At 47.5% G+C, this 23,274-nt stretch overlaps 1 protein-coding gene across 11 annotated transcripts in view; it reads left to right on the top strand.

Moving 5' to 3' along the window:
• Positions 1-23,274, top strand: part of SHANK3 (SH3 and multiple ankyrin repeat domains 3) — a 455,788-nt gene that overhangs the window by 176,056 nt on the left and 256,458 nt on the right. For 10 of the 11 annotated variants that reach the window (XR_014223665.1, XR_014223666.1, XM_082238697.1 and 7 more), the window contains 2 exons: positions 6,677-6,785; positions 20,923-21,074. Coding sequence is in view for 8 of the 11 variants with exons in the window: in XM_082238697.1 (XP_082094823.1) it covers positions 6,677-6,785; positions 20,923-21,074 (261 nt within the window). In the remaining 3 variants the exon portion in view is untranslated. Of the gene's footprint in view, positions 1-6,676; positions 6,786-20,922; positions 21,075-23,274 lie in introns of those variants that run through there. The other variant, XM_082238695.1, reaches the window with a different exon arrangement.

The following is a 23,274-nucleotide window of genomic DNA, read 5'->3' as shown; positions in this document are numbered from 1 at the left end:
ACAATAACAGGACAGAGGATTGTTGGAGAAAAGAACATTAAGTAACCGAATTCCCTCTAGGGGGAACTCTGTGGAATTACAATGGCTGTGGGTGGAAAGATACTGAGAGAAATCGAAAGGATGTTTTCACTGGTGGGAACTTTACAGGAGCAGACTACAGCTATGAGTAAACAACTGATGACCTTGAATTCTGAAACAAGTAGTTCTGCTGAATGTAATGAGGACTTGAGTGAGAAAGAACCCACAGCTGAATTCGAAATAATAAACAAAGAAGAGGAGAAGATAAAACAAGAAAGAGAACAAGTTAAGTGGGAAAATACTAACCAGAAGCCGACATCTGGAGAACACAAGCAAGGAGACTATTGGATTAAATCCATTTTAAGCCTACGAAAGATACAGAAGACGAAAGTGGAGGCCCCGGGAGTTTATGGAATTCAGGAACTTGAAATAAAGAAGTACAATTGGGGCCTCCACACAGACTTTGATTTTGATTATCATCAAGACTCAGGCCTTGTGGAAATTCTTCAACAGTTGTCTCTAAATATGGGAAGAGACTATGGACTGATTGGATTGATTGTGAAGGAACTCTTTCGAGACTCGATGACCGACAAAAAGGACTACCAACAAAACCGGCGGAGAGGGACTGAAAGAGATTTGAGAGCCTCGGACGTGCGGAACCCAGGCTAAAAACTGTTATTTTGGACATGTCTTGGGAAAGGACGCAAACCGGGGATGGGAGGGAGGGAAGTATTTAAATTCAAACAACACTCAAGACCAGGGGGTTTAGTTAATAAGAAAATCATTCAAGAAAAAATGAGAAATCGAGGGAAGAGAATTGGGGTCCAACTTAGGGAAAATTTATTTTTGTCTTTCTTTATAAAAGGATTAATATTAAGATGGAAAAGGAAATGCCAACTTGCTGACATATATTTGGGAATAGGGAGGCAAGGGTGGGGGTGGGGGGAAGTCAAGGACTAGGGTTAGAAAATAAGATGTTAGGAAATTGTACATGTTTGTCGTCTTTTATGTTTGTTTTGGTGTTTTGTGTTTTGTTTTTGTCTATATAAAATGTGAAAACCCAATAAAAATATTTTTAAAAAAAAAAAGAAAAAGAGATGGGCTGTGCAGTCCGGAGGGTTTAACCAGGCAATCCAAAGCTCAAACGGGGCAGGATTACGCACGAGTAACTCCCAACCACTACATCACCTATGCGCTTTAAGGCTGTGTGCAATTATACACTGGCTCCAGTGTGCTCCCACCACAGGTGTTTGGAACCACATGCACATGGCAGTTGCCACAATCCGTATCTCCCCTGTAGTTTCATGAGAAATGCTGCTTGGCTCGTTTCCCCTCAAAGCAGCTTCCGTCCGATTCAAAAACATCAGCCACATTAAGCTGAGGTGCGTACATTTGAGAAAGCTGCTCCCAGGGCCAGCCCACCCATGAGACAAGGCGAGAGGGCTGCCTCGGGCCGCAGAATCCACAGGAGCAACAGATCCCAATGTAGCTCTTCATTCCCCCCTCGTTCTTGATTTTCACTCACCCCTTCTTCCCCAGCAGGGAGCAGGCATCCTTTTGTGGTTTGCCTCAGGTGCTAAAATGTCTGTGAGGGCAAGAGCTATTTGATAGTTGTCAGGGAACTGACATCGGAGCTAGAGGCGGAGGGAGGGCTCTCAAATGATGCTGGAGAAGGGCCCAGCAGGGAGAGAGGCAGCTCCGCAGATGGGGAAGCAAATCAGCGCAACACCAGGGATATAGAGGGGCTGATGGGGGAATCGGCGAGAGGGCTCCAGGACTCTTCACCGGACACCAGCGGGGAGAGCACGGGTCCTCCGCTACCCACGCCCACCCTGCGCAGAAGACTTCCGCGCAGGGAGATTAGGAGGAGACTTGGCGTCAAACAACTTTTATGTTGGAAAAGGTTTAAGAAACACCCACTGACGGATTCTGCTAGCGACTGAGGCAGCCATGAAGTGAAGGGCTGTCCAGACAGAAAGGTTTAACCAGGCAACATAGCCAGGAGAGGTGGCAACTTACGCACGAGCAACCCATACTCATTACAATAGTGGAACAGACTCCCTCGGAAGGTGGCCGATTCTCCTTCATTGGAAGATTCTAAGCACAGGGTGCCTGGCCATCTGTCAGGGACTCTTTAGCTGTGATTCCTGTGTTGCAGCGGGTTGGACTAGATGACCCATAGGATCCCTTCCAACTCTACAATTCAGTAATTCCATGAAAAGTAACTTGAAAAGCAACGAGGGGCAGGAAATAGCATTGTTTAGTTTCAAGCTGCTAATGAGCATGTGTCTATTATTATTATTATTATTATTATTATTATTATTATTATTATACCAGCCTTCTTCTGAAGACCTTTCTGTTGAGGTTGGAACTTAACAGGTTAAGTTCTTCCCATGATGCCACACCATTCTGACGTCAATTTTGGAAGCTTGGGAGGAGCTTGGGAAGAGTATGCCAGTCCCACTCTGTACTTTGTGGGAAAAGGATGCAGTTTTGTCATGGCTGCAAATAGTCCTGAAAATTCCTGAGAAATGTTGGAATAAAAGCTGTAAATAGACAAACCTGGACTGTGTGTGTTTGTCTGGAAGCCAAGCTACATGACAGTTTTACACCGCTGTGCTATCTCTGCTACGGCGTGACTGAGAGCTCGGAGCAGAGCGTGCGGCAGGAGAAGTGTGCCGGGCAGTAAAGAGCTAATTGAGGATCGCAAATCAATTAGCGGGGGTCGCGCCAGATCAATCAAATTCCACAGGTTATGGGTAACCTAAATAACCTATCGTAAAACTGTCACGGAAGAGCTGCCGGGAGCTGTGAAATCTGCGGTGTCTAGCAGAGGAGCACGGAAGGAGGCGGAGGCAAGCAAGCAAGCTGAAAGACGCTGTTGCTGAATGCTGTGGAGCTGTGAGCTGAGAGCAGCAAGAATCGTTTCTCCACGCCAGAGGAGCTGGTGCTTTTGTAAGTACAGCTTGGGGCCCACTTGGGAGAACGGGAGAACATGGCAGATGGCCAGGAGGTGATTCAAGCTCCGTTTGAACAGCTTGAGGAACTCACCGCCCAAGCGTGGAATACCTGGGCAAGATGGGTGAGAGCGTGGTTCATAGCCACGGAAGTTTGGGACATTTCCCAGAGGGAACCAGTGCAACTGGTGGACAGAGATGCAGGAAAGCTGAAGTCTGTTTCTCTGAAGGAGAAAATGCAGAGGGAGAAAGCTATGAGAGCTGAGGTCTGCATGTTGAGAGCAGGTGTTCATGCTAATTTGCAACATCACCTGGAAAGCATTGAATCTGCGTGTGAGGCCTGGAGTGTGCTGAAACGTCTGTGTGAAGGCTCAGCAGGAGGCCTAGGGCAGATGGAAGCTGAAAGCCTAGAGATGGCTGGAGCCCCTGTTCCTGATGATTTAGCCTCAAGGAGTGCTAGTGAGCAAGTCGGGGGGGCAGAAAGTTCCAAAGGCAAGTTTGAAAAGTTTTCCACTGAATCTGCTGGAATGGAGCGGCAGTTCAGGGGGGGCAAAGCTGGCAAGGAGTGCTTTTCCGGAAGAAGGAGGGCCAGGCCAGCTGGGAGGAGACCCAGGCAGTGTTTTTCCACTGGATTTCGTCGGTGCTACGTGTGTGGATCCCACAGTCATTTCAAAAGAGACTGCCCACAGAAAGCGAGAGCAGCTGCACAGGAAGGCTTCAAGGACACCTTCCATGGGAATCAGTCGGGTTTCCATGGGAACCAGTCTGGAAGGGGAGGTCAGCGTGGGAACGCAAGAGAAGGACGAGGAAAACAACGTCAGGAGACTTATCAGATCACGGCTAGTCTGGCGTTGGCTGAAGACAGCCGTGGGGCAAGCCAAGAGCTAAGTTTTGTTATTGACTCTGCAGCTAATCGCAATTTGATTCCAGAGACACCTGCTGTCGAGAGGTGGAACTGCACGGCAATACCTGCCGGGAAAACTGTACTGTTTGCAAATGGACAGAAAAGACAAATGACTAATGCTGTAAATTTGCATTTTTGTATTTTACAGGAAACGTTGGAGTGTTGTACTGTTCCTGGGATGCACCACTGTCTTTTATCTGTGCCTTATTTACTGAAAAAGGGATTTACGGTTTGTTTTCAGGGTGATGTTTGCACAATCTCCAAAGGAGGGAGGATGCTTGCCAAGGTTAAAAAGGGGCAGAATGATCTCTTCATTCTTAAAACGTCTCTGGAGGGTGGTGGGAAGGTTGAGAAAGCACAAGCACTGCGTGCTACAATTCCCAATCATGATTCATGCGTACATGCTTGGCATACACGTACAGCTCATAGTTCTCTAGAAGAACTACAGGTGCTGCCGGAAGTTTCCAATGGTTGTAAGATCTCAGAATGCGGACATGCTGTAAGTTGTGAAACTTGCAAACTGGCAAAGGTAAAAGGATGCAGTTATCCAAAGGTTGAAAGGATAACCACTAGGCCTTTTGAACTGATTCACATAGATCTGTTGGGTCCTGTAAAAGAACCAAGTCTGGGAGGGTCAAGGTTTCTGCTTTCGATGCAGGAGGATTTTACTCAGAATTCCTGGATACATGGTCTCAAATCCAAGAATGATGCAGCACAGCTGATCAAAGGGTGGATTGAGGGGGTGGAACAAAGGTTTTCCACCAAAGTGCAAGCTGTCACAAGTGACAGAGGAGCTGAGTTTACAGGTTCTGCTTTGCAGAAGTACTTTCGCAAGAAAGGGATACGTCACACAGTGACTTCACCCAATCAGTGGGGGGCGGCAGAGCTGAAGTGTCAGGCTCTGGTTAAAACTGCACAGGTGTTGCTGGAAGACTCTGGGTTACCTCCAAGGTTTTGGCTGGAGGCAATCAAGTATGTAAGCTTCACCTGGAATCGCACCTACAATTCCATGGTAGGGGACACACCATTTGGTTTGTTGCATGGCAGGAAACCCCAGATTCATTTTATGCGTATGTTCGGGTCACGTGCGTCTGTGCCGGTACCTGCTGCTTTGCAGGGGCCAGATGGATCCAAGTTCCGAAAAATGATCTTCTGTGGGTATGAGCCAACAGCGAGTGCATGGAGATTTGCATTTCCATCAGGTGATCAGAGTAAGTTACTGATCAGTAAACACGCTGAGTTCTATGAGCAGGATAAAAAGACACAAGCTGCTGTCAAGCGTGATGTTCTTTCAGAGTGTCTCTCTGATTCAGAACAGGAAGATTCTGAGGGGGAGGAAGGAGAAGCTGAGTCTGATGATGACGATCAGGTAACTGACCAAAGTCAGGAACAAGAGGAGGTATCTGTAGCATCTCCACAAGTTGTAAAAAGGGAGGCCAAAAGTGAGCCCAGTTCCCCTGTGAGTGTAATGGAGAGGATTCGAAAACGTTTTAAGTCAGAGGGGGAATCCCGTGATGCTGAGGACACATTTCCTGGTGGCAGTGAGTCAGAGGTAACATCTGAGTTTATGCCCAGAAGGTCTAGTCGCACAACAAAGGGCATTCCACCTGAAAGGTACCAGGCAACATGTGCGTGGGCGAAATTCGCACAGTGTGATTCTGGGAGTGTTGAAAGGGTTCAACAGGTGCCTGGGAAAGATGCTGGGAAGAAGCACAAGGCAAAGGGTAAGGTGTTGAGCTCAAAAGGGTCTTGTCAGAAGGTGCAGCAAGGGGGGGTGTTGAGGTTGGAACTTAACAGGTTAAGTTCTTCCCATGATGCCACACCATTCTGACGTCAATTTTGGAAGCTTGGGAGGAGCTTGGGAAGAGTATGCCAGTCCCACTCTGTACTTTGTGGGAAAAGGATGCAGTTTTGTCATGGCTGCAAATAGTCCTGAAAATTCCTGAGAAATGTTGGAATAAAAGCTGTAAATAGACAAACCTGGACTGTGTGTGTTTGTCTGGAAGCCAAGCTACATGACAGTTTTACACCGCTGTGCTATCTCTGCTACGGCGTGACTGAGAGCTCGGAGCAGAGCGTGCGGCAGGAGAAGTGTGCCGGGCAGTAAAGAGCTAATTGAGGATCGCAAATCAATTAGCGGGGGTCGCGCCAGATCAATCAAATTCCACACTTTCTTCTTCTTCTTTCTTCTTTGGCGATCCCTCGTAGCCGAATAAGATTGTCTTCCATAAACATGGTTTTATCAATGAGTCCATAAGTGACTGTGGAGGCCAGTTCTGGATCCACACATCCTTCCACAGTGGGGACATTGGTTTCAGGGTGGGAGCTGACCACGGTGTGTATTTGCCAAACGTTCCTTCCTCTTAGCACATTTCTCCCTTGCGTCCTGAGTTCGAGTGTCTTCAAAGCCCATGACACCTTTGGTCAAGGCTGTTCTCCAACTGGAGCGCTTGCAGGCCAGTGTTTCCCAGTTGTCGATGTTCATACTGCATTTTTTAAATATTTGCCTTGAGAGAGTCTTTAAACCTCTTTTGTTGACCACCAGCATGATGCTTTCCATTTTTAAGTTCGGAATAGAGCAATTGCTTTGGAAGATGATCATCAGGCGTCCCCACAACATGACCAGTCCAACAAAGCTGATGTTGAAGAATCAGATCACAGGGCTGTTGACCACATAAGAAAATGAGAACACAAAATACATAACAAAAACAAACACAAAGCAATAAGTGTTTAGTGAGTCTATAAATGTTCTAAATCAGCATTAACACCTCTTTCTTCTGGGGTTTTCTGACCACAGGCGAATTTGAAGAAGTTCATGGAATATGTGCAGACGCTGAACGTGGAGAAGGTCAGCAGGCTGCTGGAGAAGGGACTGGACCCCAACTTCCACGACCCGGATAGCGGAGGTGAGAAGAGGGATGTTTGCAAGGAGAGGTTCTGGGTGGTGCTTGGACAAGGGAAGCTGGAGAGCAAGAAAAGGAAAGCAAGAAGGAAAAAGACCAGGCAGGGGCTTAGCTCAGGGGTGGGGAGCCTCAGACCCTGAAGCTGAATGTGGCCCTCAAAGCCTCCATTCCTGACCCTTGGGACTCTCCCCAGGCCACAGCTCTTACCGGCCCTGCTTTGCTCCCCAATTCCTCGTTCCTGGCTGGGATGAGCCCCTGCACTCTGTACATGCCTCTTGCTTGCCTAAGTGGGGGGGACAGAGGGGTCTGGGGGTCTGCATGTAGAAACCAGCCTAGTGTTCAAATATGACATGTGCTGCTCTTTCTGCTTTCATCTGTGGCCCTGCCCACCATTCCCATGTGGCCCCGGAAGGTTGCTGACAAGGGAATGTGGCTCTCAGGCTGAGAAAGGGTCCTCTGCCTCTGGATTAGCTCAAAGCTGTTCTGGTTTCCTTTACAATAAACAAAACAATAAAGTCCTTTCTGTTGGGGATAATTCAGACTGGAATTCCCAGGTGCCCCAAAAAGGTTATTTATGTATGCAACAACGGCGGCCCATGTTTGGTTAGCCCAAAAATTGAAAACAAGCGAGGTCCCAACCAAAGAAGGATGACAACTAAAGTTGACAGAACATGCACAACTCGCAGACTTAACCTATAGAATAAGAGAACAAGAAGGACATACGTTTAGAGAAGATTGGAAAACGTTTATTGAATACAGTGGTACCTCTACTTACAGATGTGATCCGTTCCGGGGGTGTCGTTCGCACTCCAAAAAGTCTGTAAGTAGAGAGCCACTTTTGTGCATGTGCGTGACTCAATAGAGCACGCGCAGCGAAACCCGGAAGTATACACTTCTGGGTTTGCCACGTTCGCAACCCGAAAATCCGCAGCCTGAACCTAACGCAACTAGAGATATGACTGTATATGGGAAATAACTCTGTACAGCTGAAAATGCTGGCAGCATTAAGATAAATTCGACAGTGTAAGCAAGCTTTGATGGATGCAATAAGCAGGCATGTCCAACAGGTAGATCAGTTATCTCCCCCCCCCCAAAAAAAGGGAAAACAATAACTGTGGCTTCCTAAAAAAGCTCACAACTTTGGTTCATCCAACGACAATGAGTAGATCACTGCCAGTTTTTTTTAATACTATGAGTAGATCTCAGTCTATCGGGAGTTGGACGTCTCTGCATGGAATACTGAGTGGTATAGGTTTTGTAGAATATGCAGGAATTTGTGATATGTAACCATGGAAAGAGGAGAAGGGAAGTCATTGATATCTAAAGGATGCAAAAAGAGTATTTAAAATGGTAAAACAGAAAATATAATAAAAATGTATTAAAAAATATAAGAAACTAAACAAAGTCCCTTGGATGTTGGAAGACCTGGAGCCCAGAAGAAGTCCTGGGTCTCCGCTTTCCTGTTGGGAGGTGGGACTAGCTGACACCAGCTCTTTCCTCCAGGGGTTTTCTCTACCTGGCTGTGGTCAGATCTTGCTGAACACCCACCATCATCTCGCAGGCATCTGTTTGGCCACTGTGACAACAGGGTGATGGACCGAACAGGCTTCCTTTGGCCTCATCCAGCAAGCTCTGCCTCTGTTTTTATTCCCACTGGTCAATGTGACCAATGGCCAGGGATGGGGGTGGCTGCATTGCAGCAGCATTTGCGGGGGGGGCACACTTGCTTCCCACCCCTCCTTCAAAGGTCTCGTTGAGGAGTCTCTGGTGGGTGCGGGAGGGGGCAGGAGGCCACAGCGAAGGGACCCAAGGAGGCGTGGGTTTAATAAGCAATAAGGGCAAGCTTAATAAACTTCATTTAGCCCTTTAAGGAGACAAAATGTGCTATGTATAATTTAAGCAAACAGTTAGCTCGCCCGATATTGCTGCCTGCTATATTTATGAAGCAAAAGCGTGCAAGTTCCCTGCTCGCACCCGAACAACAATTAATTACCAAGAGAGGCAGCGCTGGAGCGGAGGGGGACGATCAGCACACGCCGCAACGTTGCTCGATCTCCTTGCCAGTTGGCAAACAGGAGAAAAATAAAATAAAAGCCGAAAATAGAAACCATCAATATCTCCTTATCTGGGACTGTGAAGCTTAGCCTTGCTGTGCAGAAACGCTTCAAGTGCCATCAGTGCCATTTGGCTGGGTGTCTGGAAAAAGGAGAGAGTTCTGCTGGGATCCTTCATTCCTTGTCTCCATCATTTTCCGTCCTCTCCACCACTCAGCAGCTGGGAGAAAGGACCGTGTCCTGTCCCCTGCGTGTCTCCCTCTGCTGCTCCCAGCCTCCTCCAAAGGAGAGATGAGGAAAGGCCTCAGCTTGACTCAGCTGGCAGCATCTTCAGGAAGGACCGGGGAGGAATCTAGACACACACACAAAAACGCTGTGAAAAAGCTTTAAAAAAAAAAGTTTTGAAAAATATATTGAATTTGCCATAAGCTCACCATTGCCATCTCATGTCACATTTGTATAATGCACTTAAAACACACTTAAAACATTATATTTGCAGCTGTATAGCTGAGTCCTGAGAAAGGTTCCCTGCCTGCAGCGGCGATCCGAGGGGGTGGCGCTCCAGGTATCATTCCGAAAGGGGTGGTGGTGACAAAATGCTGACCCCCAATTGGCGATAACCCCCCCCCAGGCGTGCACCGCTTGCTGCACACACCCAGCATGCGTGCCATGCACTGCGGACAGTGTGCTCCCGGGGATGCGAGTCACACCCCCTGGGATGAGCGCTGCTCCGGGTACCAGAGCAGGTTGCATCACCTCTGCCTGCCTGAAAAGGATTTGGCGGTCTTGGTGGACCACAAGGTCAACATGAGTCCACAGTGTGATGCAGCAACAAAAAAAGCTAATGCTATTCCAGGCTGCAGAAGTCTAGAGTCCAGATCAAGGGAAGTCATAAAGGTAAAGGTACAGGGACCCCTGACCATTAAGTCGAGTCGCGGACGACTCTGGAGTTGCGCACTCATCTCACTTTACTGGCTGAGGGAGCTGGCGTACAGCTTCCGGGTCATGTGGTCAGCATGACTAAGCCACTTCTGGTGAACCAGAGCAGTGCACAGAAACGCCGTTTACCTTCCTGCCGGAGCGGTACCTATTTATCTACTTGCACTTGATGTGCTTTCGAACTGCTGGGTTGGCAGGAGCAGGGACCGAGCAACGGGAGCTCACCCCATTGCAGGGATTCGAACCGCCGACCTTCTGATCAGCAAGTCCTAGGCTCTGTGACCACAGCGTCACCCACGTCCCAGGGAAGTCATAGTCCCACTCTATTCTGCCTTGGTCAGACCACATCTGGAATACTGTGTCCAGTTCTGGGTGCCGCAATTTAAGAAGGATGTTGATAAACTGGAAGATGGGCAGGCAGAGGAAGGCAACCACGATGACCAAGGATCTAGAAACCAAGCCTTGTAAGGAATGGTTGAAGGAGCTGTGTGTGTTTTGCCTGGAGAAGAGGAGGCTGAGAGGAGATATGATGTATCAAGGACTGTCCCATAGAAGACGGAGCAATTTTGCAATTCCATGATTCTCCTTTCCAAGCCGCAGGTGGCAAGGCCCTTTTGCCAGGAAAGGAGCCGCTGGGTTGCTGTGCCTACAAAGCCAGATCTCCATCGCTTTGAGTGCGCTTCAGAGATTTCATGCTCCCGTACTGAATCCTCAAATGACCCACCCAAAATATCAGGCTTTCTCTAGCGAGAGAGAGATTCTGCCCTTGGATTTATCCATCGCAGTGTCATTCAAAGCCAGACTATCCCTCTGGGCTCCTGAGAGCTTTCTGACTCCCCAAGTACAATGGAGGGATCTTAGCGGCTTGTTGGGGGTTTGGAAAAGGTCGGGTTCAGAGGCTCCAGATGAGATGCTGAGTCCACAACAGGCCGGGGCGGCTCTGTGCTCCATCTCTGGCATGCAGAGGCTTCAGGGGACTTGCAGCTGTGAGCTCGTAAACCTTTATGGTCTGGAAATAATCCAGCTTTTGCTGTTGTTTGCACCTCATGCCTTGTGCAGGAAGGGAGAAACGCTGGGATGGAAAAGGCTTTTAGGAGATGTGATTTGTTGGAGTGAAGTTTCTGTTCCTCTGCCTCAGACCTTTCAAGTGAAGACCCAGGGAGATGGGCTGTGGGTTGATTATTTACCATTATTATTATTATTATTATTATTATTATTATTGGGAGAGGCATCCCAGCTCTGCAAAAGACTTAAGTCCCAAACTAAAAAGCTGAAGATCACTAATGCCTAACTCCACTCTAGGGACGTGGGTGGCGCTGTGGGTTAAACCACTGAACCTAGGACTTGCCGATCACAAGGTCGGCGGTTCGAATCCCCGCCACGGGGTGAGCTCCCATTGCTCGGTCCCTGCTCCTGCCCACCTAGCAGCTCGAAAGCACATCAAAGTGCAAGTAGATAAATAGGTACCATTCCGGCGGGAAGGTAAACGGCGTTTCCGTGCGCTGCTCTGGTTCACCAGAAGCGGCTTAGTCATGCTGGCCACATGACCCGGAAGCTGCACACCGGCTCCCTCGGCCAATAAAGAGAGATGAGCGCTGCAACCCCAGAGTTGTTCATGACTGGACTTAATGGTCAGGGGTCCCTTTACCTTTTAACTCCACTCTGGCTTTCTCCCCAAAGAGAAAGCCATCTCAGCAAACTGCAACCCTGAGCAAAACTTTTCCCTCTCTGTTCCAATTAGCATTTGTAAAAAAGCCTGAAGCATTTTTGTTAGGGATTGTAGGAAAAGACCTGCCAAGGAAATTGAAGAACATATTCATGTATGCGACAATGGCGGCAAGAGTCTTAATAGCACAAGGATGGAAGAATGAAGAAATCCCAACAAAAGAAGTGTGGCAAGGGAAACTGATGGACTATGTGGAAATGGCGAAACTGACGCATAAATTACGTGAAAAGGACAACTGTGATTTTAAAGAAGAATGGGAACCTTTTACAAAATATTTAAAGAAACAACCAAACGAACTGGTCTCCTTGGCAGGTTTTGTATAAACAAACACAAATTTATTATTGGTAACATACAGACAGATAAATTAAGGATCATTACAATTTTATAATATGCAGAGAATAACATGTGCTCAAAAACCAGAGAGAGGAGCTGAGGGAAGTCCGGGAGGGGGTGGTAGGGTGGGTTTTTCTTAGGGAGGGAAAATGGGGGGGGGGGGTGAGGATATTTGATAAATTGTTATGTTGAAATTTTTAATAAAAACTTTTTAAAAAAGGGACATGGGTGGCGCTGTGGGTTAAACCACTGAGCCTAGGACTTGCCGATCAGAAGGTCAGCGGTTCGAATCCCCGCGATGGGCTGAGCTCCCGTTGCTCAGTCACTGCTCCTGCCAACCCCAGAGTGGGCCACGACTGGACCTAAGGGTCAGTGGTCCCTTTACATTTACCTCTCAGACAAACTCTCCTGTGTGTGTGTCTGTGAGAGAGAATCATAGAATCATAGAATCATAGAGTTGGAAGAGACCACAAGGGCCATCGAGTCCAACCCCCTGCCAAGCAGGAAACACCATCAGAGCACTCCTGACATATGGTTGTCAAGCCTCTGCTTAAAGACCTCCAAAGTAGGAGACTCCACCACACTCCTTGGCAGCAAATTCCACTGTCAAACAGCTCTTACTGTCAGGAAGTTCTTCCTAATGTTTAGGTGGAATCTTCTTTCTTGTAGTATGGATCCATTGCTCCGTGTCCGCTTCTCTGGAGCAGCAGAAAACAACCTTTCTCCCTCCTCTATGTGACATCCTTTTCTATATTTGAACATGGCTATCATATCACCCCTTAACCTCCTCTTCTCCAGGCTAAACATGCCCAGCTCCCTTAGCCGTTCCTCATAAGGCATCATTTCCAGGAAGGGGGAAGAGAGGGAGATCTTGAGCAAAGCCTCAGTGGGTGGCTATGTTCTGCCTCTGCTGCCCTTTGAATGATAGCTGCTCAGAATTGCAGAGAGCTTCGGTTGTTGCACTCAGGTCATGATTAATTTTGGGGGTTCTCTTTGGGGCACCTGGCTGGCAATTGTGAGGCAGGATGCTGGCCCAGAGGGACCTCCTTTGGTCAGATGAGAGAGGGCTCATCTTATGAGCAGGAAAAAAATGGCCTAGGAGGAGTGGGTTTGGCGGCCCCTGCTAACTTTGGGTGACAAACCCAAGCCTGCAGTTTTCCATGGCTGCGTTTTCATTTTGTTTTTCAATGGGGGGGGGGAGGTGCCTGAGTGGCTGAGCATCCCACACACTTTGAGAATTAGTCACCTGACCTTTTGAGCTCCACCATCCTGACTTCCCGCTTTTGTCGCAGGGGGTGGGTGGAATGGAGGGAGATAGAGTAACCCGATGGGGGGGCATCTGAATTACTTCCACCTGTGAGCAGGAGACTGCTAGGCCTGTGGGGATGTTCAGGGATGCAGGAGAGGATATATTGTTTGATTATAGCCGTTCCAACTTGTGTAAACAAGTTCCACAATTTAGCAGAGTGACATTCCCCTTTTTAAACTTGCACAGCGGATGCGTTTTCTCAGGATCACTAAAGCCTCTATAATAACAGTTTTGGTATTTTCCCCTCATAAAAGATAAGACACAACACAGTCTTCTATAAAAGTGTAAAAAGAATTTACTCACATTCTGTTCACAATCAGATCCCAGAAGGCAGACTTATCTTAGAAAAGTAACATATACCTGGAAACTATCTCATAAGGAGACAGTCCCTTTGTCCTCTGGGCTGGAGGCCAAGAGAGCATCTTTGGCTAAGCAGATGTTGCTTCTTAGTAGTCATAGAGAGATGGCTGCCCTGCTCTGTGCTGTTGTCGTTACCTGCACAGGTGAGGCCACACCCACCTCTAGTCACATGCAGAGGAAGTCTGTCCCAGCCCAGGAGGAAACAGGAAGTTGACCTGCTGGCTGGACAAACATTCCTCCCCATGTGCAAACATGTTCACTCTAAGAATGTTGTACTTGACCGCTGTTGTGTTTCACATCCCACAAGGCCAACCCCCATGCTGAGGAAATGCCCCCACAAGAATGAAACGGCTTCACTTCAGACACGTTTAGCAAACCACCCCAAGGCTAGCCAGCAAGACACGGATGCAAACATCTGTTGCACTTTGCTTAAAAGAATAACGAAAACTGATGCACTTGTTTCCTGCTATTCTTTCGGAAACACCACTGGTCTCCCCTCCATGCGCAAAGACCTTCTGATATTTCCAGACTTTGCTGTGCCCCGGGGGCAAATCCTGCCGCCCCGGTTGGTGTCAGGACGCGACCAGTTAAAGGATATGAAGCAGCATCTGCTGGGGGTGCTTTGGGAGGTTCCCTCCCGATACCTGCTTGGACCAGGTGATCCCTCCAAGCGATCCACTAGTTCACCCTCTTTTATTGCTCACTTGACTACTCTCAGCCTCTCTCTCTGAGGAGGAAGGGCCATAGCTCAGTGACGCAGAGCACCTGCAAACCCAGGTGGGTCTGGGCATCTTCCTTGCCTGAAGCCCTGGAGAGCTGGAACTAGTCTATATATATATATATATATATATGCAGGTTTTGGTGTCTTCGGGTGTCTTCCCGTGTAAGAGTCGGGGTGTCTGGGCGACGTTTCGACGAGGTCTCACTCGTCATCTTCAGGCTGGTGCTTTCGGCTTCTTGTTACTGGAACAGAGCAGAATCTGGTGTTTGAGTTCCTATAAATACTGTTGAGGGGTGTGGTGTATAGCCTCCAACGTTCTGGGCAGAGAGGAAGTTCCTAGATTAGTGTGCCTTTTCTTCTTTTGTTCCTTAATTACTTGAGGGATATCTTGAGTGATTTCATGAGTGATATTCTGAATACCACTGGGTGGGTCACTAAGTGTAGATTAGTTGCTAAAGCTTTCGTGTCTTGACCTCTTGAGCTTGTGAAGAGTTTTTCTGAGAAGATGGCTGTGCTGCATTTAGTTGTGCTCTGGCTTGGCTTCGTGTATAGGGGCGAGCTGTGATTTTGTGCCTTGTGCCAGCCAGATCTGTGTAGGGATTGCAGGGGGGTGCAGCATCCGGAGGTGCCACTATAGTTTGGCTACTGGATGGAGTCTGTAATATGTCTGTGGAGAGGGTCTGGGTTTGGGTCTGGTGTGGTTGATTGGTGACGGCGTTCTGTGTGCCTCTGGTTCTGGTGTCGGTTTTTGTGGGGAGGGCTAATTTCCAGATGTCTGGCAGGCGGGACGTGTCGTCACGCTTGTTCATGTTGTGAGGGTGTTTCTCTATCTCGATGGCTTCCATGATTATTCTCTTGTGGTGATGTTCCATGTTAAAGAGCAATTTGGAATCTGCAAAATTAATTTCGTGTCCTGTTTCTTTCATGTGTTGGAAAAGAGAGGAAGTTTTTTCTTCTTTTTTGACGGCATTCTTGTGTTCTGCGATACGTGCATTTATTCGTCTGTTTGTTTGTCCAATGTATGTGGCTGGGCAGACTTTGCAGGGTATTTCATAGACCCCTTGGTTTTCCAGCTGGATTTTGTCTTTTGGGTTTCTGAGGATATTGGCTATTTTTTGGTTGGTGCAGAAGGCTGTTTTGATATTGTGTTTATGGAGGATTTTGCTAATTTTGTCTGTGGTGCCCTTGATATAAGGAAGGAGGGCCATGCCATTGTTTTCTTCTGTGTCTTGGTTTTTGGGGGGTGTTTCTTTTTGGATTAGCTTCGTAACCCTGTTTTTCTGGTATCCATTGGCGATTAACACATTTGAGAGATTCTGTAACTCAGTTGTCAAGTGGTCTTTGTCAGCCAGGCGTTTGGTTCTGGAGATGAGAGTCTTGGCTACGGAGTTTATTTGTGCAGGGTGGTGGTGTGATTGTGCATGTAAGTAGCGGTTGGTGTGTGTTTTTTTCCGGTAGATAGTGTGTCCTAGGGAGCCATCAGGTTTTTTGTAGATTAGGACGTCAAGAAAGGGGAGTTGGTTGTTGTCTTCTATTTCCATAGTGAATTGTATTTTGGGGTGTAGGCTGTTGAGATGTGTGAGGAAGCTATCTAGTTTTTCTTTCCCGTGTGGCCAAATTACAAAGGTGTCGTCAACATATCTGAGCCAAAGTTTGGGTTTGTGTTCTGACTTGTCTAAAGCATTGGTTTCAAAGTGTTCCATGTACAAATTTGCGATGACCGGTGAGAGGGGTGATCCCATAGGTGCTCCTTCTATCTGTTTGTATCTTTGTCCATTGTGGATGAAGTACGTGTTGGTTAGGCAGTGGTTGGTCAGGTCCAGGATGTATTTGGGGGGATTGTATTTGTTTTGGATGGCTGTCAAGGCTTCATTAATGGGTACTTGAGTGAAGAGAGATACAACATCGAAGCTCACAAGAAGGTCATCGGGATGTAGGTATTGCTTCTTTATTGTTTCTATGAACTGGAAGGAGTTAGTAACGTGTGAAGCGATGGATTCTGCATAGGGCTGAAGTTGCTTAGCGAGAAATTTAGCGAGATTTTGTAGAGGTGAGCCTATGGAGCTGACTATTGGTCTGAGTGGTGTTCCTTCTTTGTGTATCTTGGGGAGACCGTAGAGTTTGGGGCATCTGGATGATTTTTCTCTGGGGATGATTCTTAGCTGGATTTCTTCACTGATAGGAGAGGCTTTTATTTTGGATTTGGTGGTTTTTTTCCAGATAGGTGGTGGGATCCGTTTTTATAGGTTGGTAGGTAGGGTCTTGGAGTAGATTTGATAGTTTTGCTTGGTAGTCCGATGTGTTCATCACAACAGTGGCGTTGCCTTTGTCTGCTGGGAGAATGATTATGTTGTTGTCTTTCCTCAGGTTGGTGAGTGCTTTCTGTTCTTCTTTGTGTAAATTGCTTCTGGGTGGTTTGCTGGAGCAGAGGATGTTGGTGACTTCAAGTCTGATTTTATTGGCTTCATCTGGGTCGATTTCTTGAACCTTTTGCTTTCGTAGATTTTCACGGGTACAGGAATGCAGGTTTTGGTGTCTTCGGGTGTCTTCCCGTGTAAGAGTCGGGGTGTCTGTGCGACGTTTCGACGAGGTCTCACTCGTCATCTTCAGGCTGGTGCTTTCGGCTTCTTGTTATTGGAACAGAGCAGAATCTGGTGTTTGAGTTCCTATAAATACTGTTGAGGGGTGTGGTGTATAGCCTCCAACGTTCTGGGCAGAGAGGAAGTTCCTAGATTAGTGTGCCTTTTCTTCTTTTGTTCCTTAATTACTTGAGGGATATCTTGAGTGATTTCATGAGTGATATTCTGAATACCACTGGGTGGGTCATTAAGTGTAGATTAGTTGCTAAAGCTTTCGTGTCTTGACCTCTTGAGCTTGTGAAGAGTTTTTCTGAGAAGATGGCTGTGCTGCATTTAGTTGTGCTCTGGCTTGGCTTCGTGTATAGGGGCGAGCTGTGGTTTTGTGCTTTTTGCCAGCCAGATCTGTGTAGGGATTGCAGGGGGGTGCAGCATCCGGAGGTGCCACTATAGTTTGGCTACTGGATGGAGTCTGTAATATGTCTGTGGAGAGGGTCTGGGTTTGGGTCTGGTGTGGTTGATTGGTGACGGCGTTCTGTGTGCCTCTGGTTCTGGTGTCGGTTTTTGTGGGGAGGGCTAATTTCCAGATGTCTGGCAGGCGGGACGTGTCGTCACGCTTGTTCATGTTGTGAGGGTGTTTCTCTATCTCGATGGCTTCCATGATTATTCTCTTGTGGTGATGTTCCATGTTAAAGAGCAATTTGGAATCTGCAAAATTAATTTCGTGTCCTGTTTCTTTCATGTGTTGGAAAAGAGAGGAAGTTTTTTCTTCTTTTTTGACGGCATTCTTGTGTTCTGCGATACGTGCATTTATTCGTCTGTTTGTTTGTCCAATGTACGTGGCTGGGCAGACTTTGCAGGGTATTTCATAGACCCCTTGGTTTTCCAGCTGGATTTTGTCTTTTGGGTTTCAGAATATCACTCATGAAATCACTCAAGATGAATATCACTCATGAAATCACTCAAGATATCCCTCAAGTAATTAAGGAACAAAAGAAGAAAAGGCACACTAATCTAGGAATTTCCTCTCTGCCCAGAACGTTGGAGGCTATACACCACACCCCTCAACAGTATTTATAGGAACTCAAACACCAGATTCTGCTCTGTTCCAATAACAAGAAGCCGAAAGCACCAGCCTGAAGATGACGAGTGAGACCTCGTCGAAACGTCGCACAGACACCCCGACTCTTACACGGGAAGACACCCGAAGACACCAAAACCTGCATATATATATATATATATATATATAGTGGTGCCCCGCAAGATGAATGACTTGCAAGATGGAAAACTCGCTAGACGAAAGAGTTTTCCGTTTTGGAGGTACTTCGCAAAACGAATTTCCTATGGGCTTGCTTCGCAAGACGACAATGTCTTGCGAGTTCCTGCTGGTTTTTTTTCCTCCCCCCCTTTTTCTAAGCCGCTAATCCGCTTATCAGCTGATCCGATCAGCAGATAAACCGCTAGAAGCCGCTAATAGCGCTAATCCGCTAATCCGTCAATGGGCTTGCTTCGCAAGACGAAAAAACCGCTAGACGAAGAGAATCACAGAACGGATTCTTTTCGTCTTGCGAGGCACCACTGTATATAGATAGATAGATATAGATATAGATATAGATATAGATATAGATATAGATATAGATATAGATATAGATACAGATATATAAAATTGGTTTTTAAATAATTTTATACATTTTAACACAACCATTTCAAACATTAAAGTGCAAGGTTCTTGAACCTTCAGACCTCCTTTCCTCCCCCCATGGGTTCCACGTTTAAGATTAAATTTGCTGCATCTTTTACCCTTATCCATCTGTTTGTTGTTGTTTAGTCGTTAAGTCGTGTCCGACTCTTCGTGACCCCATGGACCAGAGCACGCCAGGCACTTCTGTCCTCCACTGCCTCCCGCAGTTTGATCAAACTCATGCTAGTAGCTTCAAGAACACCACCCAACCATCTCATTCTCTGTCGTCCCCTTCTCCTTGTGCCCTCCATCTTTCCCAACATCAGGGTCTTTTCCAGGGAGTCCTCTCTTCTCATGAGGTGGCCAAAGTATTGGAGCCTCAGCTTCACGATCTGTCCTTCCAGTGAGCACTCAGGGCTGATTTCCTTCAGAATGGATAGGTTTGATCTTCTTGCAGTCCATGGGACTCTCAAGAGTCTCCTCCAGCACCATAATTCAAAAGCATCAATTCTTCGGCGATCAGCCTTCTTTATGGTCCAGCTCTCACTTCCATACATCACTACTGGGAAAACCATGGCTTTTACTATACGGACCTTTGTTGGCAAGGTGATGTCTCTGCTTTTTAAGATGTTGTCTAGGTTTGCCATCGCCTTTCTCCCAAGGAGCAGGCGTCTTTTAATTTCGTGACTGCTGTCACCATCTGCACTGATCATGGAGCCCAAGAAAGTAAAATCTCTCACTGCCTCCATTTCTTCCCCATCTATTTGCCAGGAGGTGATGGGCCCAGTGGCCATGATCTTCGTTTTTTTGATGTTGAGCTTCAGACCATATTTTGCGCTCTCCTCTTTCACCCTCATTAAAAGGTTCTTTAATTCCTCTTCACTTTCTGCCATCAAGGTTGTGTCATCTGCATATCTGAGGTTGTTGATATTTCTTCCGGCAATCTTAATTCCGGCTTGGGATTCATCCAGCCCAGCCTTTCGCATGATGAATTCTGCATATAAGTTAAATAAGCAGGGAGACAATATACAGCCTTGCCGTACTCCTTTCCCAATTTGGAACCAATCAGTTGTTCCATATCCAGTTCTAACTGTAACCATAATTATCAAAAATATTTCCACATTACAAGTGTCATTGCATCCCTGCCACTGATTTTAGCTGTTTAAAGTGGTCTTTTAAATGAATTACAAATTTATTCCAGTCTTTAGAAAATGATCTTCTTGGTTTCGGATATTCCTCATCAGTTTTGCCATCTCCGCATACTCCCATCAGTTTCGTCTGCCATTCTTCTTTGGCTGGTACTCCTTCCTTCCTTCCATCTCTGGGCTAGTAGCCTTCTTGCTGCTGTTGTTGCATACATAAAAAGTCTTTTGTCTTCTCTTGGTAACTCTTCACCTATTCTATCTAGTAAAAAGGCTTCTGGTGATTTAACAAATGTATTTTTGAACATTTTCTTTAGTTCATTATATACCAACTGCACTGGCTCCCAGTGGAGTACAGGGTCAGGTTTAAGGTGCTGGTTTTGACCTTTAAAGCCCTATGTGACCTAGGACCCGTGCACCTATGGGACTGCCTCTCCTGGTATGTCCCGCGGAGGACCTTAAGGTCCACAAATAACAACACTTTGGAGGTCCCAAGCCTCAAGGAGGTTAGATTGGTCCCAACTAGGGCCAGGGCCTTTTCAGCACTGGCCCCGACTTGGTGGAATGCTCTGTCACAAGAGACTAAGGCCCTGCGGGACTTGACATCTTTCCTCAGGGCCTGCAAGACAGAGCTGTTCCGCCTGGCCTTTGGTTTGGACTCAGTCTGACCCTTACATTTCCCTCCCCTTACGGTCTTGATTTATCGGCTACTTTAAAATGAGGCTGCATTTTAAATTGCATTTTAACCTGTATTTTAAATTGGTTTCTCCCCCCCCCCCGCCCCATCTCTTTTCCCCTATTATGTTTTTACTCTTGCTGGGGAGGGTGGGGTATAAATAAAAATTATTATTATTATTATTATTATTATTATTATTATTATTATTAATCATTTCCCAGAATGCCTTTACCAATGTACATGTCCACCACATATGGTAAAAAGTACCCTCTTTATATTTCCAAGACAGTTTTGAACTTGTTTTGTACATTTTAGCAATTTTACTTGGTGTTAGATACCAGCGATGAACTGGGACCAGTCCTGACCTGCCTGCAGCTTCTTGCTCTCTCGCCCATCCCAGACCCAACTCCCGCTGCTACTGTTTCCCGGCAGAAAGAGCAGGAGATCTAGGGCAGGTCCCGTCAGGAGGGGAGGGGGCGGGTTTCAGTGGGATGGGGGCTGCGAGGCAAGCCCACCCCTCCTCAGTTGTGGGGCTGGGCCAAGAGTTCATGCGGCGCTTCTTGCGGACGCATTTCTCAGATGTGCACCTTCTCTTTCCTGGGGCGGGGTGGGGGCCTCTCCAGAATGCCCCCTGACGATGGCCGCCCAGCTGGAGTACTGTATCGACATGATCAAAGCCCTGAGGAACGGAGGTGCCCACCTGGATTTCCGGACGCGAGAGGGCATGACAGCTCTGCACAAAGCCGTCCGGTGCCGGAATCACACTGCCCTGATGGTGAGTTTGCCTGGAGCCGCTTTCCTGTTCTTCCTGCTGCTCTCAGCTAGCTTTACTTATTACCCCCCCATTCCATCGCGCCCCCTCTCCCCCTTATGAATTTGCCACCCCTGGGCAGACGGTCTCGGAGCTGACCAGCCTCCCTTGCATCTGCCCAGCACCTCTGCCTAACCTCATGGGGTTTTTTTTTTGGGGGGGGGGGTTCCCACTCACGGCGCTGGGGGCCACTTTCCTGTGTCTGGGGGTGTCACAACTGGCTGCTTTGCAGGTTCTGAATGTTCTTGGTGGGTGGGGGGGAGGTAAGCATGAAGAGGTTGCTTAGCACCAGCCTAGCACACTGCCCCCAAACGGGATGGGGGCAACTGCCTTGATTCTCATCGCCGCATCCTGCTTGCTCCTCCCGTAGAGCCTGGAGGCCGCTCTCCCTTGCCCTGTAGAGGCGGACCATCCAGCACTGAGTTAACCTATGGAACTCCCTGCCACAGGAGGCAGTGCTGGCTCCCCCACCTAGGTGGCTTTAGAAGAAGATCACCGTATTTTTCGCTCTATAAGACCATAGGATGCACCTAGTTTTTAGAGGAGGAAAACGAGAGAGAAAATATTCTGAATTTGCTCAGCGCTCCCTTTAAAGAGCCCAGCCAAACCTGCTGACTTTTCTGGGAGGTGGGGAAGGGACGACGGGCAGCCCGTCAGTCCCTTCTCTCTCCTGGGGGAAAAGCCAGCAAGAGGCACACACACGCCCCGCGTGGCTCTTTAAAGGGAGCACTGAGCAGAGCCTCCCGCCTGCATTCGCTCCATAAGACGCACACACATTTCCCCTTACCTTTTAGGAGGGAAAAAGCGCATCTTATGGAGCGAAAAATACGGTAGTCAAATTCAAGGAGGAGGAGAGGGCTTCCAATGGCTACTTGCCAGGATGGCTCTGCTCTCTCTCCAGTGCCAGAGGCAGCAAATCCTTCTGAATCTCAGTTGCTGGAAACCACAAGAGGGCAGTTGCCATTTTGGGGTTTGCCTCGGGCACCAGCATGTCTTGGGCCGGCCCTGCCATCCCCTTAATAAAATTGGAGATGTGGAAATGAAGCTCTGAGGCCAACTAGGGTGATCTGATGGTGCACTCTGCACCATTTACATGTCCATCATCATCACTGTCGTTTCTTTGCGACCTGCCTTTCTGTCGCTTGGAACCACGCTCAAGGCGGCTTACAGCATGCAAAGATTTGCGCAGCTGCAAAAATATGTTGTGAAACTATAACGAAAGTAGTCATGAGCAGCAAACTGAAACATCAAAAGGTGCACAGCAAAATTAAACAATCCCCATGCAAGTCATAATAAGATGAAACATGCAAAAATTAAAAGAACAGCAGCAAAATCAACATCTCCAAGATTAAGTTGTAAATCCCCCCCCCCAAAGAAATACGCCAACTCCAAGAATGGTGATGATGGTTCATGATGACGGAATCCAAGCCCATATCAGTAGTAACTGGCAACTCTGGCAACTGGCAACACATTTTATGCATTCATGAAATGCTTTGTTTACATTAAGTCAGTAATGTGTGCAACGTTCTTGTATGGGAGTTACAGATAGGTAGCCGTGTTGGTCTGCCATAGTCAAAATAAAAAAATTCCTTCCAGTAGCACCTTAAAGACCAACTAAGTTAGTTCTTGGTATGAGCTTTCGTGTGCATGCACACTTCTTCAGATACACTGAAACAGTCGTTAAGAGTCGTCAACAGGCTCATCTCAGCTATCTGCCAATCTCCCATTCCCACCACCCTTCTGAGTAATACCCCTCCCCACCTTCTCACTATATAGAAGGATCTGGCAACTTCTCTTTCAGTGTATCTGAAGAAGTGTGCATGCACACGAAAGCTCATACCAAGAACTAACTTAGTTGGTCTTTAAGGTGCTACTGGAAGGATTTTTTTTATCTTGTATGGGAGGCCACTTTAGTCTTCCTGGGCCGCAAATGGGGATCTGATACCAAGAGAGATTTTTGCTTGCCTAAAGCCACTGCTTGAATTCATTTTGAGACTTGGAGAGAGCAGACCACCCTCCTCACACCCCGAGCCACGCCAGGAAACCAACTTTGCCACTTCCACCTCATGCCCAGGCATTCCTTGCCGGGCAAAGCTGCTAAAAAAACCCAGCAACCTCCCTCCTAGCGGTGCTCCTGCAGGTCCTGGAACGGCGTCCCGGCGTT

This window comes from Podarcis vaucheri (genome assembly GCF_965113315.1).
Source record: "Podarcis vaucheri genome assembly, chromosome: 10".
NCBI lineage: Eukaryota > Metazoa > Chordata > Lepidosauria > Squamata > Lacertidae > Podarcis > Podarcis vaucheri.
Note: the sequence above shows the minus strand (reverse complement) of the source record. Positions and strands in the feature narration are given on the sequence as shown.